The sequence below is a fragment of the Phallusia mammillata genome, chromosome 5 (assembly GCF_965637545.1).
Source record: "Phallusia mammillata chromosome 5, kaPhaMamm4.hap1.1, whole genome shotgun sequence".
Taxonomy (NCBI): Eukaryota; Metazoa; Chordata; class Ascidiacea; order Phlebobranchia; family Ascidiidae; genus Phallusia; species Phallusia mammillata.
The window spans coordinates 5,801,950-5,821,912 of record NC_137256.1 but is presented as its reverse complement, the minus strand read 5'-3'; the positions used below and the strand labels follow the sequence as shown (position 1 = coordinate 5,821,912).

The window sequence follows — 19,963 nt, the reverse complement described above, 5'->3', positions numbered from 1 at the left end:
AGTCTGTGTATGAGATGAATTCAAAGGGTCTACGAAGGCCTAAAGGGTTTTAAAGAGGGTTATTGCACGTATGGATCCACTGATTTATAAAAATGTGCCACTACGAATAAGCTAAAAGGCCATTGTTATTACTACACAAAAAATAGTAACCCGTCAAAAATTGCTAAAAGTGCCATTTAATAATCTTGTTTTGTTTGAAGACATTCTCGGGGGTCCGACGTTATACGACAAAACGACGTGCATGTCTCATTTGCAACACAACCCGGCTACCGGTGTGGATGAAAAACACTACAACATGCACAGCTTGTATGGGTGGAGCCAGTCTCTACCAACACTGGACGCTTGCAGGTTCGTGACTCATTATACTAGGCAACAATGTAAAGGAAAATCATCCCGTGTACGTATTTTTGGTGGTACTTCATGCAAAAAAAGAATAGGTCAAAAATGTTGTATTCGTACGAACTGTAAATGCAAATTTATTTCAGGGATCAGCTTCGAAGTGTTTCTGCTTAGTAATGAAAACACCACACATTTACAAATCACAAAAAGCTTGATAATTGTAAATAAAACTGAGCTTTTGGGGTCATGGTCAAATGTGTTTTAGAACCGCACTTACAACGCTTGTATGCTTTTTTATTTGTAGAAAATAGCATCAATATTACTAAAAGAATACGAAACGGTTTGCTTTAATCGTATGCAAAGTATCGGTTGATTTTCTAACTTTTTCGTATGTATAGAGAATCGACTGGAGAAAGGTGTATGGTGATTTCGCGTTCAACCTTCCCCGGGAGTGGACAATATGTCGGTCACTGGTTGGGCGACAATACAAGTATGTGGGAACATCTGAGGGCATCCATCATCGGTGAGAAAAAACATTGTATTGTTTTTTTTTTACAAACAAGGAAAGGATCGGGCTAATTTTTTTGCGAAAATTCGGGCTAGTTTAGTCCTATTTTTTTCTCATTTTTACACGAATATGTATGCACGCAAAATGTGTATCCATTGGTAGCGCACAGTCTTACACTCGGTTCATCTGCATGAAAACCTGTTCGCAAAATTAACTATTTAAGAAACGTTCGACCTTTTGAGAGTCAGGACAATTATTTTGTCGTTTTCAAAACTAAAGAACTTATTAAGTACCACTTAAGTAACTCTTAAGGCCTATACTGTGTTTTAACTTTGTATGACAACAATTTAGGAATGCTGGAGTTCAATCTTTTCGGTATTCCTTACATTGGAGCTGATATCTGTGGTTTCTTCACGGACACAACTGATGAACTCTGTATGCGGTGGATGCAATTGGGGGCGTTTTATCCCTTTGGTAGAAACCACAACGGCTTAAACTTTCGCGACCAGGATCCTGCTTTCTTCGGTCCCCAGTAAGTCGAGAATTTAGTGTTTGTTTCGTTTTCGTCAGTCCTCTATTGATGGCAACGGGTTATGTTTACAATGAGTTTGCCGTATTGATGGCCTTTCCCATTGGTGGTTTGTTAGACCATTTTTTTATGGAATTTAGTTTAACCCTGTAGGTTCCTATGCTGTTTAGTTTTTTGGTCATGGAAACATAAGTGGCCGAGGTGGAATTAGAACCAACAACCATGAGAGCACAAAATTGATGCTCTCTCTAGTGTTGTAAATCTGGTTGGGGTCAGGCTTTCGAATAAAACAAGCTTGATTTGGGTCTTACTTAACATTCCGTCTCATTTGTGTCACAATTTCAACTTTTTACAGGCATATTTCGTAAATTCGGGTTCGGGGCGTGGTTCAGCTTGTACTTTTGGGTTCGGGCCGGTTTCTGGCCTCCATTGCAACTCTGGCGTCAACCACTCGGCCATCTTGCAATTTGTAAGGTTCTCTCTAAAATACAAAAACATCTTTACAGTTTTGTGACTGCGACACGGAAGATTCTGGAAGTGCGGTACCGACTCCTGCCACATTTTTACACTCTCTTCTACGACGCTCATGTTACTGGGAGCACCGTTCTTCGATCTGTAATGGCTGAGTAAGTAAAACCATCAATCTCTGCTATGTAAATTGTCACGATTTACAATCTACATAGAATTTAGTCACAAATAACGCTTTACATTATAAGGTTATTTAAATTTACATTATAAGGTTATAAGAGTGTTTTGTTGGTGATAGTTTTGACTCCTGGTTGTTTTTTTCTGACATAATATTCATGACATAAATATAAACGTAATTGTAAATTTTCTAAATCCTATTCGGAAAGAAATAGGTCATAACATTTTAAAACGCATTTTTAGAAAAGACAACATGTTTCGTATTCACTTCTATAGGAGTATGTCAAATATTTTTGCATTTGTTTGCAACAGATATGCAAACGACTTTGAGACCTACACTATCCAGGAACAATTTCTTCTTGGAGGTCACGTGCTTGTTTCACCTGCGCTGTATGAAGGTGTTGACTCAGTGAGGGCTTACGTGCCTGATTCAAGATGGTTTGACTATTACACAGGTCTGTATTTTAACCATTAACTGCTCGTAACATTGCACGAACCTAATTTGGCGCGTTTTTTAAGGATTGGAGTTGGGCAGAGGATCTCGCAAGACGTGGACAAGTTTCAATGCACCATACGACCACATGCCAATACACATAAGAGGCGGCGCCATTATACCGATACAGGTAATAAATCGTTTTCCTAAAAAATAAAGCGTTTCGACAAAGGCGGTTTCGCTTGAACGACTTTATTTTGTTATTTTTTGGAACGGAAAACGGTATCAATGGTTTCGCCGTACAATACACAGCCAACTTTAGGTTTTCCTGATAGTTTCACAAAACGATAGACCTATTGACAGGGTTGCCATACCGTCCTTATTTCTGAGATTTGTCCATATTTTGAAGGGGTGTGTCTTAGAAAAGTTCAGTGTCCTTATTTCTACGAAATGTCCTTATTTGTGACTTGAGTCCTTCTTTTGTCTTATTTTCAACAATTACTAGTCAAATCCTTGCTGCAAGCATAAGTAAACCTAGACCTGAGCTGTTGTAAGATGCACGAAGTATTTTTTCTAAACCAGAAGGTGTTGCTTGAACAGATTGGCCAAATCATTGCATATGATATGTCATGACTCGCATAAAAGCAAAGATATGTTCAAAACCCTTTGTTTCGTTTCGTATGAAATTTTTTTCGTTTGTCCCTATTTGGGGTTTTAAGTCGATGGCAACCCTGCCTATTGACAACTAAGCTATATCTATCAGTCTTTCCAAAATCTTAGGTAAGGTCAGATTGTGCAACTGTGACGAAAAAATAGTCCATTATTTCATTAATAAAAGGAGTAATAATGAAACAAACTGGACTGCCAAACATTCCTATACGACAAGAAAGGGGGATTGGGGTCAGAAATAGACTTTGGTATACGTTTTTACCACTTTAGGTACTAATTATGCGAACCAAAAGTTACATGCTTTCCTCTTTACATTATGCGAACCAAAAGTTACATGCTTTCCTCTTTACATTATGCGAACCAAAGGTTACATGCTTTCCTCTTTACATTATGCGAACCAAAAGTTACATGCTTTCCTCTTTACATTATGCGAACCAAAAGTTACATGCTTTCCTCTTTACATTATGCGAACCAAAAGTTACATGCTTTCCTCTTTACATTATGCGAACCAAAAGTTACATGCTTTCCTCTTTACATTATGCAAACCAAAAGTTACATGCTTTCCTCTTTACATCATGTTTTTATTTCCTTGAAATAAACAGGATCATGGGCAAAATTTTTTCTTTATTACAACGCTGAACACAATACACCACGGCATTTCTCTCCATTATAACATACGTTTTGTTGCAGCACCCTGCACGCACGACGGACCTGCAACGCACAAACAACTTGGGGTTAATTTACGCGATGGATGACAACAACCAAGGTACGGGACACTTGTTTTGGGACGATGGTAACAGCATTGATACAATCAACAATGGTATTTACACCTTGGTCCGTTTTACTGGCACAAAGGTATGTTACAATTTTTACCTGAAAGAATTTGTATTTGTTATGCCAGGGATTATGAACTTTTTTTGTATCGTTCAGTTATTGACCACTTATTGACCACCGATTTTTACTCCTACGTTTCTACACAAACTGACCCCCCAAAACTGTTGCAAAAATAAAGTCTAGATAAGTTTCTTGTTCGGCTATGTTAACAGTATGTTGTTAGCGAGTGTGGGTAATATTGTGGTATATATGTGGACTAAATATAGTGAATTATATTGTTCCTTTAAAGAAATGTTAAACTTTGTGCTTTCTAATATTTAATCCAAAGCCACACTAAACTTACCCATGGGCACTAAATTTAACTTTTCATTTATGTTGTGGCACATTATCCACTTTAAATATAATTCAACACATTTTTTTAACACTTGTTTTTAAAGGAAACCATTAGCAGTTCAGTGGAGCATGACGGTTACGAAGATGGTCGGTCAATGATTTTTGACCACTTGGTGGTCATGGGGGTGGTCAGCGACAAAGTGGTTCAAGTTTTGGTCAACAACGTTAAACACAGCAACTACACATTTGATTCAGCCACTAAGGTCAGTAACCAACACAATTAGTAGAAAACATTACTCAGTTCTTGAATATAGTATGTGTTTAACTTTGTTGCTAAATAGTATCGATTGGACTTGTTAGGAAACGTATTTGGCTGGTATTTTTATGTTATTCTGTATATCATTATAGATGTTGCGCATTAATGGCCTCAGCTTGGGTCTTACTACGTGGTGGACTGTGGCCTGGGATGCAAACGAATATTCTGATCGGTGAGTGTTTAAGTAGATGTCAAAAATCAAACTTTTACTAGCACTCAAATACAAGCATTACACCCAAATATGCTGTGTTTGTTTGTTTCGTCAATTAGTGTTTGTGGGACATACAGGCTGCATTACCACATTGTTAAATTAACAACATTCGACACTTTTAGTGTTCTGTAATCATAGCTAGATTAGGTGCACATGAAACAGACTTTTTTACGCTGCTGCTTGAAAAACGCTATTCCGCTAATAAAGTTAGCAATAGTGTTGCCTGAACATCTAAATAAAAATAATAACAAAAACGTTTTGTACAACTTCTATGGTATTTTTTTCAAATCTTAGTTTTTACTTGACTTTAATGATGAAAATATACGGCTCATATAGACGTAAAGAGCGACATACTTTACATGATTTCTTTTCAGATTTGATTGTCACCCTGATGCAGATGCTACGGAGTCTCGTTGCTTGGGCCGTGGTTGCTTATGGCAACCGGCTGGAGTGCCTGGGATTCCTTGGTGCTTTTATCCTGAAAACTACGGCATGTACAAGAAGGACACTGCGCCTGTAGTTAACGACAGTAAATTATTATATTTGTGATTGTTTTGTATATTGTGTAGCTAATTAAGGTTTGTTTCTGTAGCTACTGGAAATGAAATGTTGTACCTGGAAAGATGGGACAAGCCGACCTTTTTCGGTAACCCAGTTCAAAGGTTAAAGGTCGATGTTGAAATGCATTCAGAATATCAACTAAGAATTAAGGTTAGTATCATTGATAAGATACATAGCGCAACTTATTGTAAAACCATATCTAATATTAGGTACACAAGACACGGACTTGAGGGGTAGGTTTACTAAAAACAAAATTGCCAGTGATGGTAGAATGAAACGTAGATATTTTATTCGCAGACGTTTCAGCAAAAACAATTGTCGTCATCAGTGCATAGGGCACAAGCTAAACCGTTTTTAAATTTTTATCGTTTTAAAAAGAATTTATCGTGTTTTCAACAGCGGTTAGTAAAACAGTACACCCAAATAAATCCTAACCAAAACTTTAACACCTAACCCAAACTGTTAGCATTAGTCTAAACATTGGTTAATTTTTGAACTTACGATTTTCAGAATATAATTTGACATAAATTGAATCGTGTTTAGATATCAGACCCAGCAAATGCAAGATACGAGGTTCCATTGCCGATCAGTGGGGTTAAATCAACACCTGTTGCGGAGCCACTTTACGAAGTTATTTACCAAGATAATCCCTTTGGTTTTAAAGTGGTGAGACGAGCAACACGAGAAGTGCTGTAAGTATAATCTGTTGTGTTTGCCCTCATTGTCCTTGTAGTAGCCTTTACAACTAGTCAGATTGTCAATCGAAGATATGAAAGGGCACCACAGAAACTTTTTGTAGCCTTTTTTACGTAGACTTTTTTCTATAGATGTAAACATTGCAACAATCCAACCATAAATTAACTTTTTTGGCTCGCTTTGCTTGGCACCCTCTTGCCAGCAGTCAAGAAGCACACCTGAGTGCACTACCAAGCTATTGAGTGCTTAAACTCATCTAAATTCGTAATCTGACTCTTGGCTGTGTTGTACTAATTACATATATTTGTTACATCGTAGAATGGATACATCGGTCGGTGCTCTTGTGTTTGAAGATCAGTTCTTGCAAATTTCCACCAAAGCAGCGAGTTCATATTTGTACGGACTGGGAGAGTTTGAACATGCAAACTATGCTAACGATTTTTATTGGACCACACAAGCGCTCCATGCTAGGGACGAAGGCGTTAAGGTTGAAACACTTTTTTGTCTTTATTCCTCCGTTGTTGCACTGTTTTTAACCATTTGTCCTGCTTAGCCACAAGCTTGGCGAGGTAAAGACAACGCTTTACATTTTAACACAAAAATTTACAACTAATTTAGTCGGTTTTCTGTTATCTATTGGATTTCATGTCATAAGATTATAAAAATCGTGTTTTCCCTTGTTGGTCGTATAAAGGGCATTTGAGCATATTTGATTTACCGCTCCACTTATTCCCTTTTTACTATTAGCGCACTTCAACTAATTACAAACGACCCAATAGAGGCGCTGAGAACCCTGTTATGGCCTTGCCTTTTCGCATTAAAACTATATGGTTAGAAAACAAGTAAATGAATTGAAAAAGAATGTAGTGTTAATATCAGATCCCAGCAAAGAAACTGCTTTTAATTTAGACAAACCGCCATAGATGTTGTTTAACAATGGCAACAGCGACACAAACAACGCTTTTATATTAACCTGATATTCACCTTTGCAGCAAAACGCCAATTTATACGGTTACCATCCATATCACATGACGTTAGAGAAGAGTGGCAACGCACATGGTGTCTTGTTCTTGACGAGTAATGCAGCGGAAGTAGTATTAACTCCCCTTCCCTCGATAACATACAGGTATATGACATTGCTGATTTTATTCGACACCAAACTGGATTTTTATACTAGCAGCTCTTCGCAAAACAATATGAGCAACTTATTGCAAAACAGCTCTGAAGAGTTATTACCAAAAAATAAGGAAAAATATGAATCTTATCATTATTTAAATGGAAGTAATTGAAGTAAATTTAAAACAACCTAAGACGAACAAACTGAATAACAGCCCGTGTCTAAAACTGGAAAATTAGTGAAATTACTAAAAGTACAGAAAAGTCAAGGCAATTTATTTATTTTATACAAAATAAAACGAAAGCAACGACAGTCATTTTTACTCTAAAGATTTTGTACTGTACAACCTTGCTAGAACGGTGATTTGTAATGTTAAATTGTATTTTCTGTTACCCTTAGTAACCAATAGCCCTTTTAAGCTGTAAACTTATGCATTTTGTAATTACAGGACAATCGGTGGTGTGCTTGACTTTTATCTATTCCTGGGTCCCACCCCTGAGCTGGTCACTCAACAATACTCTCAGGCTGTCGGACTTCCAATGATGCCACCATACTGGGCGCTCGGTTTCCAACTTTGCAAATATGGATATGGGACCATTGAAGAAATGCAGAAGGTTGTGGAAGGAATGATAGACTACGATATTCCGTAAGTTACAGTAAACAGTTGGTTTTTAAATGTTATTTATTAGACGCTGGTAGATTCACAAAGATATTGGCGGTTTTTGAGATGGCTTTTTACCACGTGAATATCACTACTGTTACAAAAGTTCAATATTTTGCAAGATGCCGTTATCACTAGTGGTACAAGGGTTTAAAACAATTTTCAACAAATGTTTTAAACCAATTTTTTTTCGTTAACTTTTTGAAGACTTAAAAAATAAAACATACCCTCAATTGTTTATCACACAAACCCCGCTTAACCAAATATTTTTGACCTTCTAAACTAAAATTAACTCCCAAAGCCTAAATAGCTGGGATCACCCCTGAAGCGTCTATGCCTACCAGTGATCACGGCACACTCATATATAAATCATAGTATGCAATGCCTATTGAAGGCTTCATACTGAATCCTAGGCTAGAAAAATTCATCATCCGACGTTCCGACGTTTCTATACGGGGCGTCTCCGTCATGGTAATGTCAGCTACCCAACACAGTCGTCCCCATACCACCATCAGTGTGAACTGTGAACAAGAAAAATACCCTGGCGCAAACACGGTGATAAAAGTGTTATCACTTAAAGTTGAAACAGTGAAGTTGAGGACTGTTATTCAAGAGCGACATGCGTTTAGAATTTTACAATGTTTTCTGATTGCCTTTTGTTTATAGACAAGATGTCCAGTACGGTGATATCGATTATATGGAGAGACAGTTGGATTTCACAGTTGATCCGATCCGCTATGCCAACCTCAGCGGTTACGTTGATCAAATGCGTGATGTGTACAATATGCGCTATGTCATAATATTGGTAGGCAAAGTGTATATTTAAAACGTGCTTTTTTGCTTCCCTTGTCAGTGTTCTTGTAGTTTGTACAAGACAGTGATTATTTATCAAATCATAGCAGGCGATCCGCTATTTGACAAATCTTTTTCTATTTTTGGATCTCTAAAAATAAGAAAAATAACAACATGTAATCAGAGACAGAGTTGCAAGTCGGGCCGGGTTCAGGTTCAGGCCTGGTTCGGGCTTAGGTATTTGTGAGAAAACGGGCTTAAAACGGGCCTCACTTTACGTTCTGTGTCCGCCATTTTTAAAGAAATAAAATCCCTCAGCTAAGTAACAAGTATCTGGCTTTGACCTAATGTCCACCCTCCTCTGAAACGTACTGTTTGTTTAGCCCATCGTCTACTATTGTTCATTGTGTTTGTTGTCTTTTTCTTTCTCATCGTTGCAACGCTTTCGTGGATAAGCCTTTCAATCAAAATTTCGGGCCTGAACGGGCTTCTCAAAAACGTTTCGGGTTCGGACCGGGCTTAGGGCTTGTACTTTCGGGTTAGGGTCGGCTTCGGGCTCAGATCTGGGCCCGCTTGCAACTCTGATCAGAGATATAAATTGTACTTGTGATAACTTTTATTTCGAACGTCATTGGAAAAAATAAATTACTCTCAAGCCAATTTTCGGCCTCTTAAGAAAATCATACGACGGTTTTCAATTAACAAAAAGATATTCTATCTTAAAAGGTTGACGATCCCTGCCCTTAAGTGTCATTTTTAAGTAACAAACCGTCTATGTTAACATTATAATTTAAAATTCATGATTGGTAAAGTTAAAACTCGTTTTTGTGCCTTATTAGTTTACTTACATTGTTGTGTTTAGGACCCTGCCATTAGCGCTAATGAAACGACTGATTACCCGCCTTATACCGATGGGGTTGACGCCGATGTTTTTATCCGATCTGAAAGTGGAGATATTCTTTATGGAATGGTTTGGCCTGATTTACCAGACACCATGTACAACGAATCAACCTATGTAAGTATGCTGTTGTACAAAACCAACTTTATTCGCAAACATCAGTAAACCAAGTTAACGCTGTTTATTACTTTTTGGACTTTTTGCTTTTTTACGACATGTCACAAACACGAGATTACTGTAGCTCACAATAAAAAAACTCACGCCATTTTTCCAGCTGCTCTGAGACAAGAGGTTTTAAACCGGACATAAATTTGCCCCTCTCATGGGTAATTGTGATATTCTTGAGGGGTTTTGTAGTTTTAGTGGTATTGTACGCAAATTCTATTTTAGTTATACGAAATGAGTATGTTGAGAAACTCAGGGTTAAAATTCAACTTCAAAATCTGCCAATGGGTTAGAGAAATAGCTGTAAAGCTCTGTGTTAGATGCTTAGAAAGGCGCGTATTAGGCATGTGTGCTATGTGTATGCAAAACGTAAATAATATCCAAGAACGTAAAATATGCAACACATCATTTTTTTCAGGACACCCGAGCTCACGTCGCTTTCCCCGATTTCTTCAATCCCGCAGCCACCAAATGGTGGTCAGATAACGTAGTTCGATTCCGCAACAATTCGCTGAAGTTCGACGGACTGTGGATCGACATGAACGAACCAGCAAGTTTCCAATTGCGAGGGAACCCGTGCCCAGACAGAAATGATTATGATCATCCGCCGTATCTTCCAAGTGAGTTTTCAGCTTTAATTTACATGTATGGGAATGCTTGGGAAACCGGCTTGATTCAGTAAGGCTTTCAATATCCCTGGCGTACTATGATTTATAAATGGGTATGTCGTGATCGCTGGTCTTCATTAACGCTTCAGGGCTGATCCCAGTACGTGTGTATGTTCACCTTTGCTAATTAACATGTATTACGGCAGTGATTTTCATCCTTTTTTTCAGTCACGTAACATTTATGCACAAAAATTATATTGCAGAACACCAAACAAATTTTAATAACTGCTGTATTGCACTTAAGCAGCAACAGGCCCACGCAATTACATCTTTATTATTTTAAAACGAGTCTTTTTTGTTACACAACAATAAATTAAGTAAATCACGATGGAACATTCAAGCTGTTGAAAGTGGATAACTACTTCAATAAAGAAAAGCTATTTACGCCCGTTATGTTAAACCAGTTATTTTCGACCCGTATTTCATGGAGTCAAACTACTAAATTTCTTGTGGAACACCAGACCTAACTTTTAAGCACCCTTGCTCATTCAAATTTCTTTGCTTTTCCTATGCCAGGCGAGTTGATTAGTGTTCAAAAATTGCGAAGTGGTAGTAGCGTCTAGTTTTCTTTTTACCCGTTGTTTTGATAAATTTTTACTTGTTTCCCGATTCTGTGGCGCTAGTGTACTGTTTATGTACTCCTATGTATAATTTTCATGCCCGGTTTCAAAATTAATACAGTACAAAATACAATAACGTGTTTTGTACAGGGGTGACTGGTGATACCCTCTTCGACAAAACAATCTGCATGTCAGCAAAACAATACAATCCCAACACTGGTGGTGTCGATCAGCCACATTACAACGTTCACAGTTTGTACGGGTGGTCACAAGCCGAGCCAACAATGACGTAAGTAGAATTAAAGACATAATTTTTTTAATCCGGCAAAGCGAACCACAAACGAAAGGTGAGTGTCAATGCTTATAGTTTCAGTTTCTGTCCAAATAGGAAAAGTCCCTCTGCTGTTTTTTATCTTTAGAAAATCAGTGTTTTGTCGGTTATTTCTTGCGCATCAGATAGTTGTATGATTTGGGATGCTATTTGAGTTTGAAGAAATGCCAAACATCTCACATGCTTTATTGAACGTAAAAATGTCAAACCTGACTAGCTGATGCGTTTGATCCTTTAAGTCAGGGGTTCCCAACCTTTTTGCGATCTCGTACCACTTGGACGCTCTGTACTGCCACGCGTACCACTTCTTGCAGAACAACTAATTTGATCGAATCATATTTTATTCACAATAATAATATTGGCCTACTAAAATAACACTAAAGCACCACAACGAAATTTAATGAGATTTTTGTTTACTGTCCACCAATTGGTCGATGCGCGGTGTAAACTTGCAATGCATCGAAAGTCATTTCCGGGCGCACCTAGTCGGTTTCAAATTTTTGACTAGATGATCATCGTGACGGAAAATATCTGCTCACATTCCTATGCACTACTACGAAGCATAAACTACGTCTTCAAACGTAACCGTTATTGAACATTTTATCCTGATCTATTTTTAGCTTACAACACTAGCATTATTCAACGCTATTTGTAGCTTAAGCTATAAAATAGTAGATGATATCTATCAAGAGCAATCATTCGACATAATTAATGCCCACTGTCCCACAGCATTTACGGTTTTTCAAAGCAACTGTGCTTCTTGTTGACAATTGACATAACCTGTATTTTGAAGATCGTAATGATACGAAACAACAGGAATAGTTACGTATAACAATAAGCAGAAGCCCGGAGAATTTTTTTTGTAAGCAAAATCAGATAAACAAAATATAAAGTTGTAAATCCAGGTTTTTGTGAAAAAAGCGGAAGCTACTCGCGTACCACCTGAAAAGCCCTGACGTACCACTAGTGGTACGCGTACCACAGGTTGGGAACCCCTGCTTTAAGTGAATGTGATTGAAACCAGCTGTAGCGACTGTAAACGTGTGGTTCAAAACATTCCTAAATGTAAGTCTTTAACATCTTTTAAAGTTTAATTAAGATTTAAAATTTAAACGCACTCGGTAAACCATGCTCTTCGCTTGATGGTCTGAAAGGCTTGTCACGTGTGCAGACTGCTTGAATTTCGTGCTTGAAATCGATTGAAACCCCGTAAAAAGTACAATAGTCGTTGCATTAAATGTTCATCACATTTGTCCAGACAATAAAGTAACTCCGTATAAACTAAACAATGCTCCTTGATGCACCCGTGGTTGTAATGTAGTTGTATGTATTGTCACTATAGCAAGCGTAGGAAATGCAGATATTTATATTCTAACCTTTTTAGCGCTTGTCGCGATTCCACTGGCAAAAGGTGTTACGTCATTAGCCGTTCAACTTATCCCGGTGGTGGCAAGTATGTCGGCCATTGGTTGGGAGACAACACAAGCAAATGGCCTCATCTGCGTGCTTCGATTATCGGAATGTTTGAATTTAGTTTGTTTGGTTACGCTTACGTAAGTATTGCAGTCAACATTTTTGTCGGCTTAATGGTATATTTTTTTTATCGTTCAATATCATAAAATATATATCAATTTAAGAGTTTTTTAAGTTGTCTATAAAAGGAGTTGTTCTATTAGCCAGCGTAAATAAAGCATGTTTTGTTCTCAAACAGTCGGAATCCTGCAAAATTTTAGTTGCGCCCATCTTATAACATGTCCAATTTTAAGCTGGGCATTTACGTTTATTTGCGATTACTGGCGCCGTTTTGCAGTATTTTAATCGTCATGCAACTTACGTAGGTCTGTCTACTTTACCGCAATATCAAATGCTGTGTATACGCTATTGCGTTTCAAGTAAATATGTGAACTCGAATAAACTGGTTTAACTTGACTAGCAAAAGTTTATATGGTTGTCCAGACTGGTGCTGATATCTGCGGATTTTTTGAAGACGCTGAGGAGGAAATGTGTCTTCGATGGAGTCAACTTGGCGCTTTCTATCCGTTCAGTCGAAACCACGCTATGCTAGACACCAGGGTATAACTCCTATGTTCCATTAGTGTTGGTTCGACTGAAAAAAGTCATTATTGTGGGACAGAAAATAAAAACACGAAAAAATTGCCCCCAAAAAATTATAATTTTTGTTTAATGTAAAATTTATGATGTTTGGGAAAGTTACTTTGTTCACTCACAGCGACAAGATCCAGCTGCGTGGGGCCCAGAGTTTGCAGCAAATGTAAGAAAGGTGCTACTTACCCGTTATACCCTCCTACCATATCTGTACACATTATTCTACCACGCACATAATGATGGATCAACCGTTGTGAGGCCTCTGCTACACGAGTAAGTACAGAGTTTGGTTTATTCTATGTGAATGCACCTTACAGCTGATTATACTTGTAATTAATTTTGTTATCTTATTTGAATAGAATCAAATAACCAAGTTATTAATAAACATAAATACATACACAAAGCATTTCACATAGGCAAGTCACATAAGTCAGTCAAATAATAACTTAACTTACCATGCTAACTGAGAGGTCAACCAAGTTGCTACCTGTACAAAATCACTCAACCATTGAAATCAGCCATGAAAAATATACATAAACACCATAAATAATTTTTTTTTGGGAACAAAGTTAACACCTGAATTTTTACGTAAAGATTTCCGCAAGACAAGATGACTTGGGAGATTGATCGTCAAATGCTGTGGGGACCTGCTTTGCTGATTAGCCCTGTTTTGGAGGCTGGAAAACAAGCGGTTGAAGCTTATTTCCCGGACAACCGATGGTTTGATTACTACAGGTAATATCAAAAATCCCAAGTTTTTGTGCATGTCTGAAAATCCGCAAACAAAATTGTCCGGCCTTCGGCCCTAGAAATTGCCTACATACCAAAATTTTACTTTATCAGTGGAAACAAAGCCGTCATTTACTATGCTTTATCTGTGCGCATAAATGGTTTATAATCAATAGTCTTAAACTCGTGCAACAATCCACCGCTCTAAATACATGACCCTGTTTTTCATTTAACTGGAACTTAATAAGTAAAAGAGGTTATTATATATGTTAATGTTTATTGACTGAATTGGCGTATTTTTTAAGTTAAAACAAAGCGAGACATTCGATGTAATCGCGCCCAATTCCTATTCCTAGGAACAATGTGGTAAAAAGCAAACCTAAACCGTTTTAACTCTCTACAAAAAGTTGTCAACCACTGGTCTAAAGCAACCAAACAATCGACACCACCAATCCGTTACTGTGGCGATAAACTAACAAAAAATCATTTCAGTTTGTTTTAAGTAGTGTTTACCATTTTACTGCAGCGGCTTGGAGGTTCCCATGCGTGGTGGTTACCAGGTTCTATCTGCTCCGAAGGACCACATAAACCTACACGTGAGAGGAGGTTACATTCTACCCACACAAGAGCCGGCTAGAACCACTTTTGAAAGGTGAATTGGTGTGAATCAAATAATTACGACCAAAATCTCCGACAAAACAGTCAACACCATATTGGTTTACATTATAGAGATGCACTGATTCGGCTAAATTTTGGTTTGACCGAAACCGAATGGTTGGCAGTTTTGCAATAATAATTGAGGCGATTTTAGTTATGGTATAGTTATGGGTCCCCTTCCCTGAAGGGGACACATATTGTTTTTGTCCGTATTTTTTTTTCTTTTTTTCTTTTTTCTTTTTTTCTTTTTTCTGTCTAACGCTGGTTTGTGAGACGCATTTGGTCAAGAAAGAGTGCTTCAAATTTATTCAAATTTGGACATATGTTAGATATTAATCCAAACTTGGTCCACCTGAAGTTTGACCCCAAATTACCCAGCGGTTCACCCACAGGCCCCCGAAACTTAAAATTTTTAACGCTGGTTTGTAACGCTCGTTGAGGGAAGAAAGCGTGCTTCAAATTTATTCAAATTTGGACATATGTTAGATATTAATCCAAACTTGGTCCACCAGAAGTTTGACCCCAAATTACCCAGCGGTTCACCCACAGGCCCCGAAACGTAAAATTTTTAACGCTAGTTTGTAACGCTCGTTTAGTAAAGAAAGAGTGCTTCAAATTTATTCAAATTTGGACATATGTTAGATATAAATCTGAACTTGGTCCACCTGAAGTTTGACCCCGAATGACCCAGCGACACACCCACAGGCCGCCGAAACGTAAATGTGTCTAACGCTCATTTGGTCAAGAAAGACACTGTAGGCAGAAGTCCCAAGAGAGTACGTTTACGAATAATAGGGCAGAGCGGGAGGGCTCAGCTTGACGTTGGACAGACGTTTTACGAGACGTCGTTTCGGTGATTAGAAATCAGCTGTTTTGCACAGCAATGCTATGTCGTTTTATTAAGTTCACTCACATTTTCAGTTTTGGCAAAGGTTTCACACATATGACGCGATTTAAACCTAATAAGCGTGCTTCGGTTTCGTATATGTCAAGCAAAACTTTGTCAAAAAACTAAATATGAAAAAATAAACTTGACTTTTTTGCAAGATAAAAGTTTTTTTTAAATGCTCAGTGTCAGGTTGGCCGCTGCATGACCACGGGTTACTTAAGGTCAATTAGTAGGTATTACTAACACAGTTCAGAACTTTCTTTCGCCATAACGTAGCGTTTTTTGTTTTTTTTTGAATCAAATACTCAAGGCATGTATATATTAGGTCAAACGGTGTTGTTGAACACCAAGGACGGCGTGCTATTGAAAACGGTGTCAAAAGGTCAAACAGTCGTTTGGTGTGTACACCCTAAAGGTTACTACAGGTCAATGGTACTCGTTTGCGAAACAAAGTTAAATGAAAAACTCGTTTTGCGAAACAAAGTTAAATGAAAAGTTATGTATACACTTGCAGCAAATCGCTTTTTAATTGTCTGTAACACAACTGTTACAGCTTTCTAGAAAAAAATTGTGTTTAAAACCCGACCTTGGACGACAATATCTGGGTCAAAGCAAGAGATTAAATTGAAAGTATTTGTTTCGTTCTTTTTTATTGTTTTTGTAATTATACGACAATAATAGTGCAAAAAAATACAAACAAAATTTTTTTATTGTTGGGTTAATGCTTTCTAAAAATTTTGTTCTTAAGAATTAAAAAATCACCGCAACATTTGTTTACCGTAAATCCGCAAAAACACGCATGTGGGGACCCATTAGTTTTTGTTTACAAAAACAACCATATGTGTAGATCAAATGATATGTATAGTAAATTGGTAAATATCGTATAGAATATATAAAATGGAAGTATATCAGAAAGCCACCATTCTAGTTTAAAAGATTGTTTGATACTTTATTATTAGCAGAAAAAGGCACGTTTGACGCTTTAAACTTGCGTTCATAAAAGGTTCTTTTCGGCCGAATCGCAGCAAATTTGCCAAAAACGATTATTCGGTACATCTCTAGTTTACATGTACATAATCATGCAAAAAATAGGTTATATGCTTGTAGAATCGAAATATAAGCTAACAGATATTAACTATTCGCTACATTTGCTCAAAGACAAGACACTGTGTATTTTTAACCTATGTATGTGTTTTAGTCGTCAAAACGCTTTTGTTCTGATTGTGGCGTTGGACGACAACTATCAAGCGACATCGGGTGATCTGTTTTGGGATGACGGGGAATCTATTGATCCGATGGGATCAAAAAGTTACACGCTCGTTAGGTTTTCAACAGAAGGGGTGAGCACAATTTTAATGTGTTTTTCTTATGTTGTTTAGGGCTTTTTTCTTTAATTATTATAACTTAAATACTAGGTCAAAACAGTAATACTTAATCTTATTGGAATTTAAGCAAATCGCTTTGCTAAAACCTAAACTACTTGAACTCGACTAAGGTGGTTACTTGAAATTCTATCGCTGGCGATGATAACTCTCTTTTTAAAAACGAGTCTTGTTCTTCCAACCGTTTTATCGTAAATAACCGATGCTTTATTAGAACTGTGTGTTTCAAGACTGCTTTTATCCTAATGAAATCGGCTTGCATTGGACGTCGAAAGGTTTATAATAAAACTGCGGAAAGAGCAATTCTCGTTTATACACCATACCTGGCAGAAACAGCTTATCAACCGCTATCTTATATGATGTTCAGGCTGGTCCTTACATTAAAAGCGATGTATTGGGTTCATTCAGCAATTAACGTTTCAAACCCATCATTGACAAATTTCAGTAGAGATCTGCACATAAGCTTATCTGGTGTTACCAAACTTCCATTACAATTTCAACTTTACATTTCTATCAAACAGGGTGAACTGGTCAGCAGTATTGTAAATGATGGCTATGACCAATCAGCCTCAATGGTGTTAGACAAAGTGATCGTTTACGGCCTCAAAGATACTGTAACTACTGTACGAATTGAGAGCACAAACCAAAATTTTACACAAGAATCCACAACTAAAGCTGTAAGTATTGACTTTCACAGTAAAAAGTCGAAATTTTATTACGATGTAAGGGGCAGTATGTTTTTATGCTTTAGGGCTGTGTTTATTTTTTGGCAGTTTTTGGTGGTCAGATTGAATGCAGCTTTTTTTTGTAAATTTTTTAAATTTTAGTTAACCATCAGCGGTTTGGCGTTGCCTCTAAACCAACCTTTCAAACTTAATTGGGAGCTCAACAACGAATGGTCCCGTATTGATTGCATGCCGGATCTTGACAAAGGTATGTTACTGGTTAACGTACTACTGTAGTTGCATTGCTAAAACTGAAATTTACAATTTTCTTTAATATCCTACCTACGACAAAAAAGTATTTTGTGTTTTTCCACAGTTAACCCTACTTATATAATATATAAAAACTTATATGGATAAAAAACCTGTCAAAAATATTGAGTTATTCTACTTTGCGCTAGTTTTCTATGAGAAATAGCTTTAAATGAAGTACAAGTTTAAGAGTTTGGAACAACGTCTAACACATGTTTCGTCACTTTATTTTGCCAACGCCATTTCGCATGTTTTCCATGTTGTTCTTAGATGTGAATAGGACAGCATGCGAATCACGTGACTGCTTGTGGCGGAGTACAACTTCTCCAGGTGTTCCATCTTGTTTCTACGCAAGCGATAATATTCACGGTTATAGCGTCGTAGACGATACTGTAGCAAATCAGTAAGTACGCGTTAAATTTATTAGGAACCTAAATAGTCTTTTGTCAATGTGTGCATGTACGATTATACCTCCTCTAATCAAAAACAAAACTGCCTTAAAACTTACATGTACAGTGAACATATTTTTCGTACTGTTTAATTTTCTCCTTAGTGCCTGAACAAATCACTGTAAGTTCATTTACCAATGTTTACTTAAAATGGCGGTTGTTTAAACGTATGCATTGCAAAGTAAGCCTATTTCTTCATACCAGACTTCTTCATACCAGTAGTTTTTTTTATCTATACATTTGTTATACTGTAGATCTAGTGGCTCTTAAGTGTAACAAATTGTTTGTTTGTGATTAATCAAATAGTACAAATAAAAACTTTAAAACTGCCATCCAAAGTTTTTAAAAGCAAACTCTAAATTCATTTATTTTTCTTACCATTTCTTCTCCAATGTATGTTTGCATGACAATTGTCGTTGTCCAGATACACTTTGCAACGTCGAAACACGGCTTCGATGTACCAAGGCGATATTGAAGAAGTTCAGTTGACCTTGCAATATCAGACGGACAATCGTTTACACTTCAAGGTAATTTGTGTTTTCCAAATGAGATGTTCCAAACATTTTAAAAACCTGCCCAGTCCTTTTATTTTATCATAAACTTGTTAAATATGGATTCGAATCTATAAGCGCATAGTTGCATTTTATGGACCAAAATTGTGATATGCAATACTGTATATACAGCCCACTTATACAGGGTTGCCATCGACATGGACCCCTAAAAAGGACAATCGAAAAATTACATTTTCATGAGAAGAAAACAAACGTTTTTGAACAAATCTTTGCATTTATGCGAGTCATATCACATGCCAACTTTTTGAGATAACAATCTGTTCCAGCAACTCCCTGTTCATAGAAAATAACTTACTTAGTGCATCTCACGACAGCTCAGGTCTATATGTTTACTTTTACTTGTAGCAGGTATTTGACTTGTTATTGTTAAAAATATAAAAAAAAAATAAGAGCTTAAGTCAAAAACAAAGACATTTCGAGAAAAAATGATTTGATTGCTTGCCGTTAAAAATAAGAACAAATGTTGGAAATAAGGACGATGTAACAACCTGTGATTCAATCTACTGTTAATTTATGGCAGAATGTTTGATTTTTGTTAATTTACAGTTTTCGGATCCATCCGACCCAAATCGTTACGAAGTTCCATACGATGCCCTACCGATCGACAATACTGAGTATTCCGGCCCTTCAACTGCTCTTTACAGCGTTAACGTTCAGAAGAACCCATTTTCGATACAAATAACACACGGGACTGAGACCATGTAAGTTAAGCGATTGATTGGTTGTTTAGTAAAAACATTTTCCACCGCCAACTTTATTTTTATGCATCAAAAAGTTTTTTCCCCCGAGATATAGTGTCAAGTACTGCATAAATAAACTGCGTATTGCCCTCTTATTTTACGCAACATCTAGATAAGTGTCCATTGTGATTGTATTTGTCACTAAAATATGCCACAAGCCATAGCAGCGTTCCAAATTAGTACATACTAACAAAAAATT

The 19,963-nt window shown here is 37.1% G+C and overlaps 1 protein-coding gene across 1 annotated transcript in view; it reads left to right on the top strand.

Moving 5' to 3' along the window:
• Window positions 1–19,963, top strand: part of LOC145229059 (sucrase-isomaltase, intestinal-like) — a 34,902-nt gene that overhangs the window by 7,407 nt on the left and 7,532 nt on the right. The window contains exons 13-42 of the mRNA XM_080094313.1: window positions 201–348; window positions 738–862; window positions 1,199–1,379; window positions 1,883–2,002; window positions 2,334–2,476; window positions 2,541–2,644; window positions 3,814–3,978; window positions 4,395–4,553; window positions 4,699–4,778; window positions 5,192–5,346; window positions 5,410–5,528; window positions 5,922–6,070; window positions 6,393–6,561; window positions 7,067–7,200; window positions 7,640–7,837; window positions 8,519–8,657; window positions 9,507–9,659; window positions 10,126–10,327; window positions 11,086–11,224; window positions 12,651–12,819; window positions 13,223–13,339; window positions 13,497–13,645; window positions 13,967–14,107; window positions 14,628–14,753; window positions 16,846–16,987; window positions 17,551–17,706; window positions 17,857–17,962; window positions 18,274–18,406; window positions 18,877–18,979; window positions 19,571–19,725. Of these exons, the coding sequence (XP_079950439.1) occupies window positions 201–348; window positions 738–862; window positions 1,199–1,379; window positions 1,883–2,002; window positions 2,334–2,476; window positions 2,541–2,644; window positions 3,814–3,978; window positions 4,395–4,553; window positions 4,699–4,778; window positions 5,192–5,346; window positions 5,410–5,528; window positions 5,922–6,070; window positions 6,393–6,561; window positions 7,067–7,200; window positions 7,640–7,837; window positions 8,519–8,657; window positions 9,507–9,659; window positions 10,126–10,327; window positions 11,086–11,224; window positions 12,651–12,819; window positions 13,223–13,339; window positions 13,497–13,645; window positions 13,967–14,107; window positions 14,628–14,753; window positions 16,846–16,987; window positions 17,551–17,706; window positions 17,857–17,962; window positions 18,274–18,406; window positions 18,877–18,979; window positions 19,571–19,725 (4,279 nt within the window). The remainder of the gene's footprint in view (window positions 1–200; window positions 349–737; window positions 863–1,198; window positions 1,380–1,882; window positions 2,003–2,333; window positions 2,477–2,540; window positions 2,645–3,813; window positions 3,979–4,394; window positions 4,554–4,698; window positions 4,779–5,191; window positions 5,347–5,409; window positions 5,529–5,921; window positions 6,071–6,392; window positions 6,562–7,066; window positions 7,201–7,639; window positions 7,838–8,518; window positions 8,658–9,506; window positions 9,660–10,125; window positions 10,328–11,085; window positions 11,225–12,650; window positions 12,820–13,222; window positions 13,340–13,496; window positions 13,646–13,966; window positions 14,108–14,627; window positions 14,754–16,845; window positions 16,988–17,550; window positions 17,707–17,856; window positions 17,963–18,273; window positions 18,407–18,876; window positions 18,980–19,570; window positions 19,726–19,963) is intronic.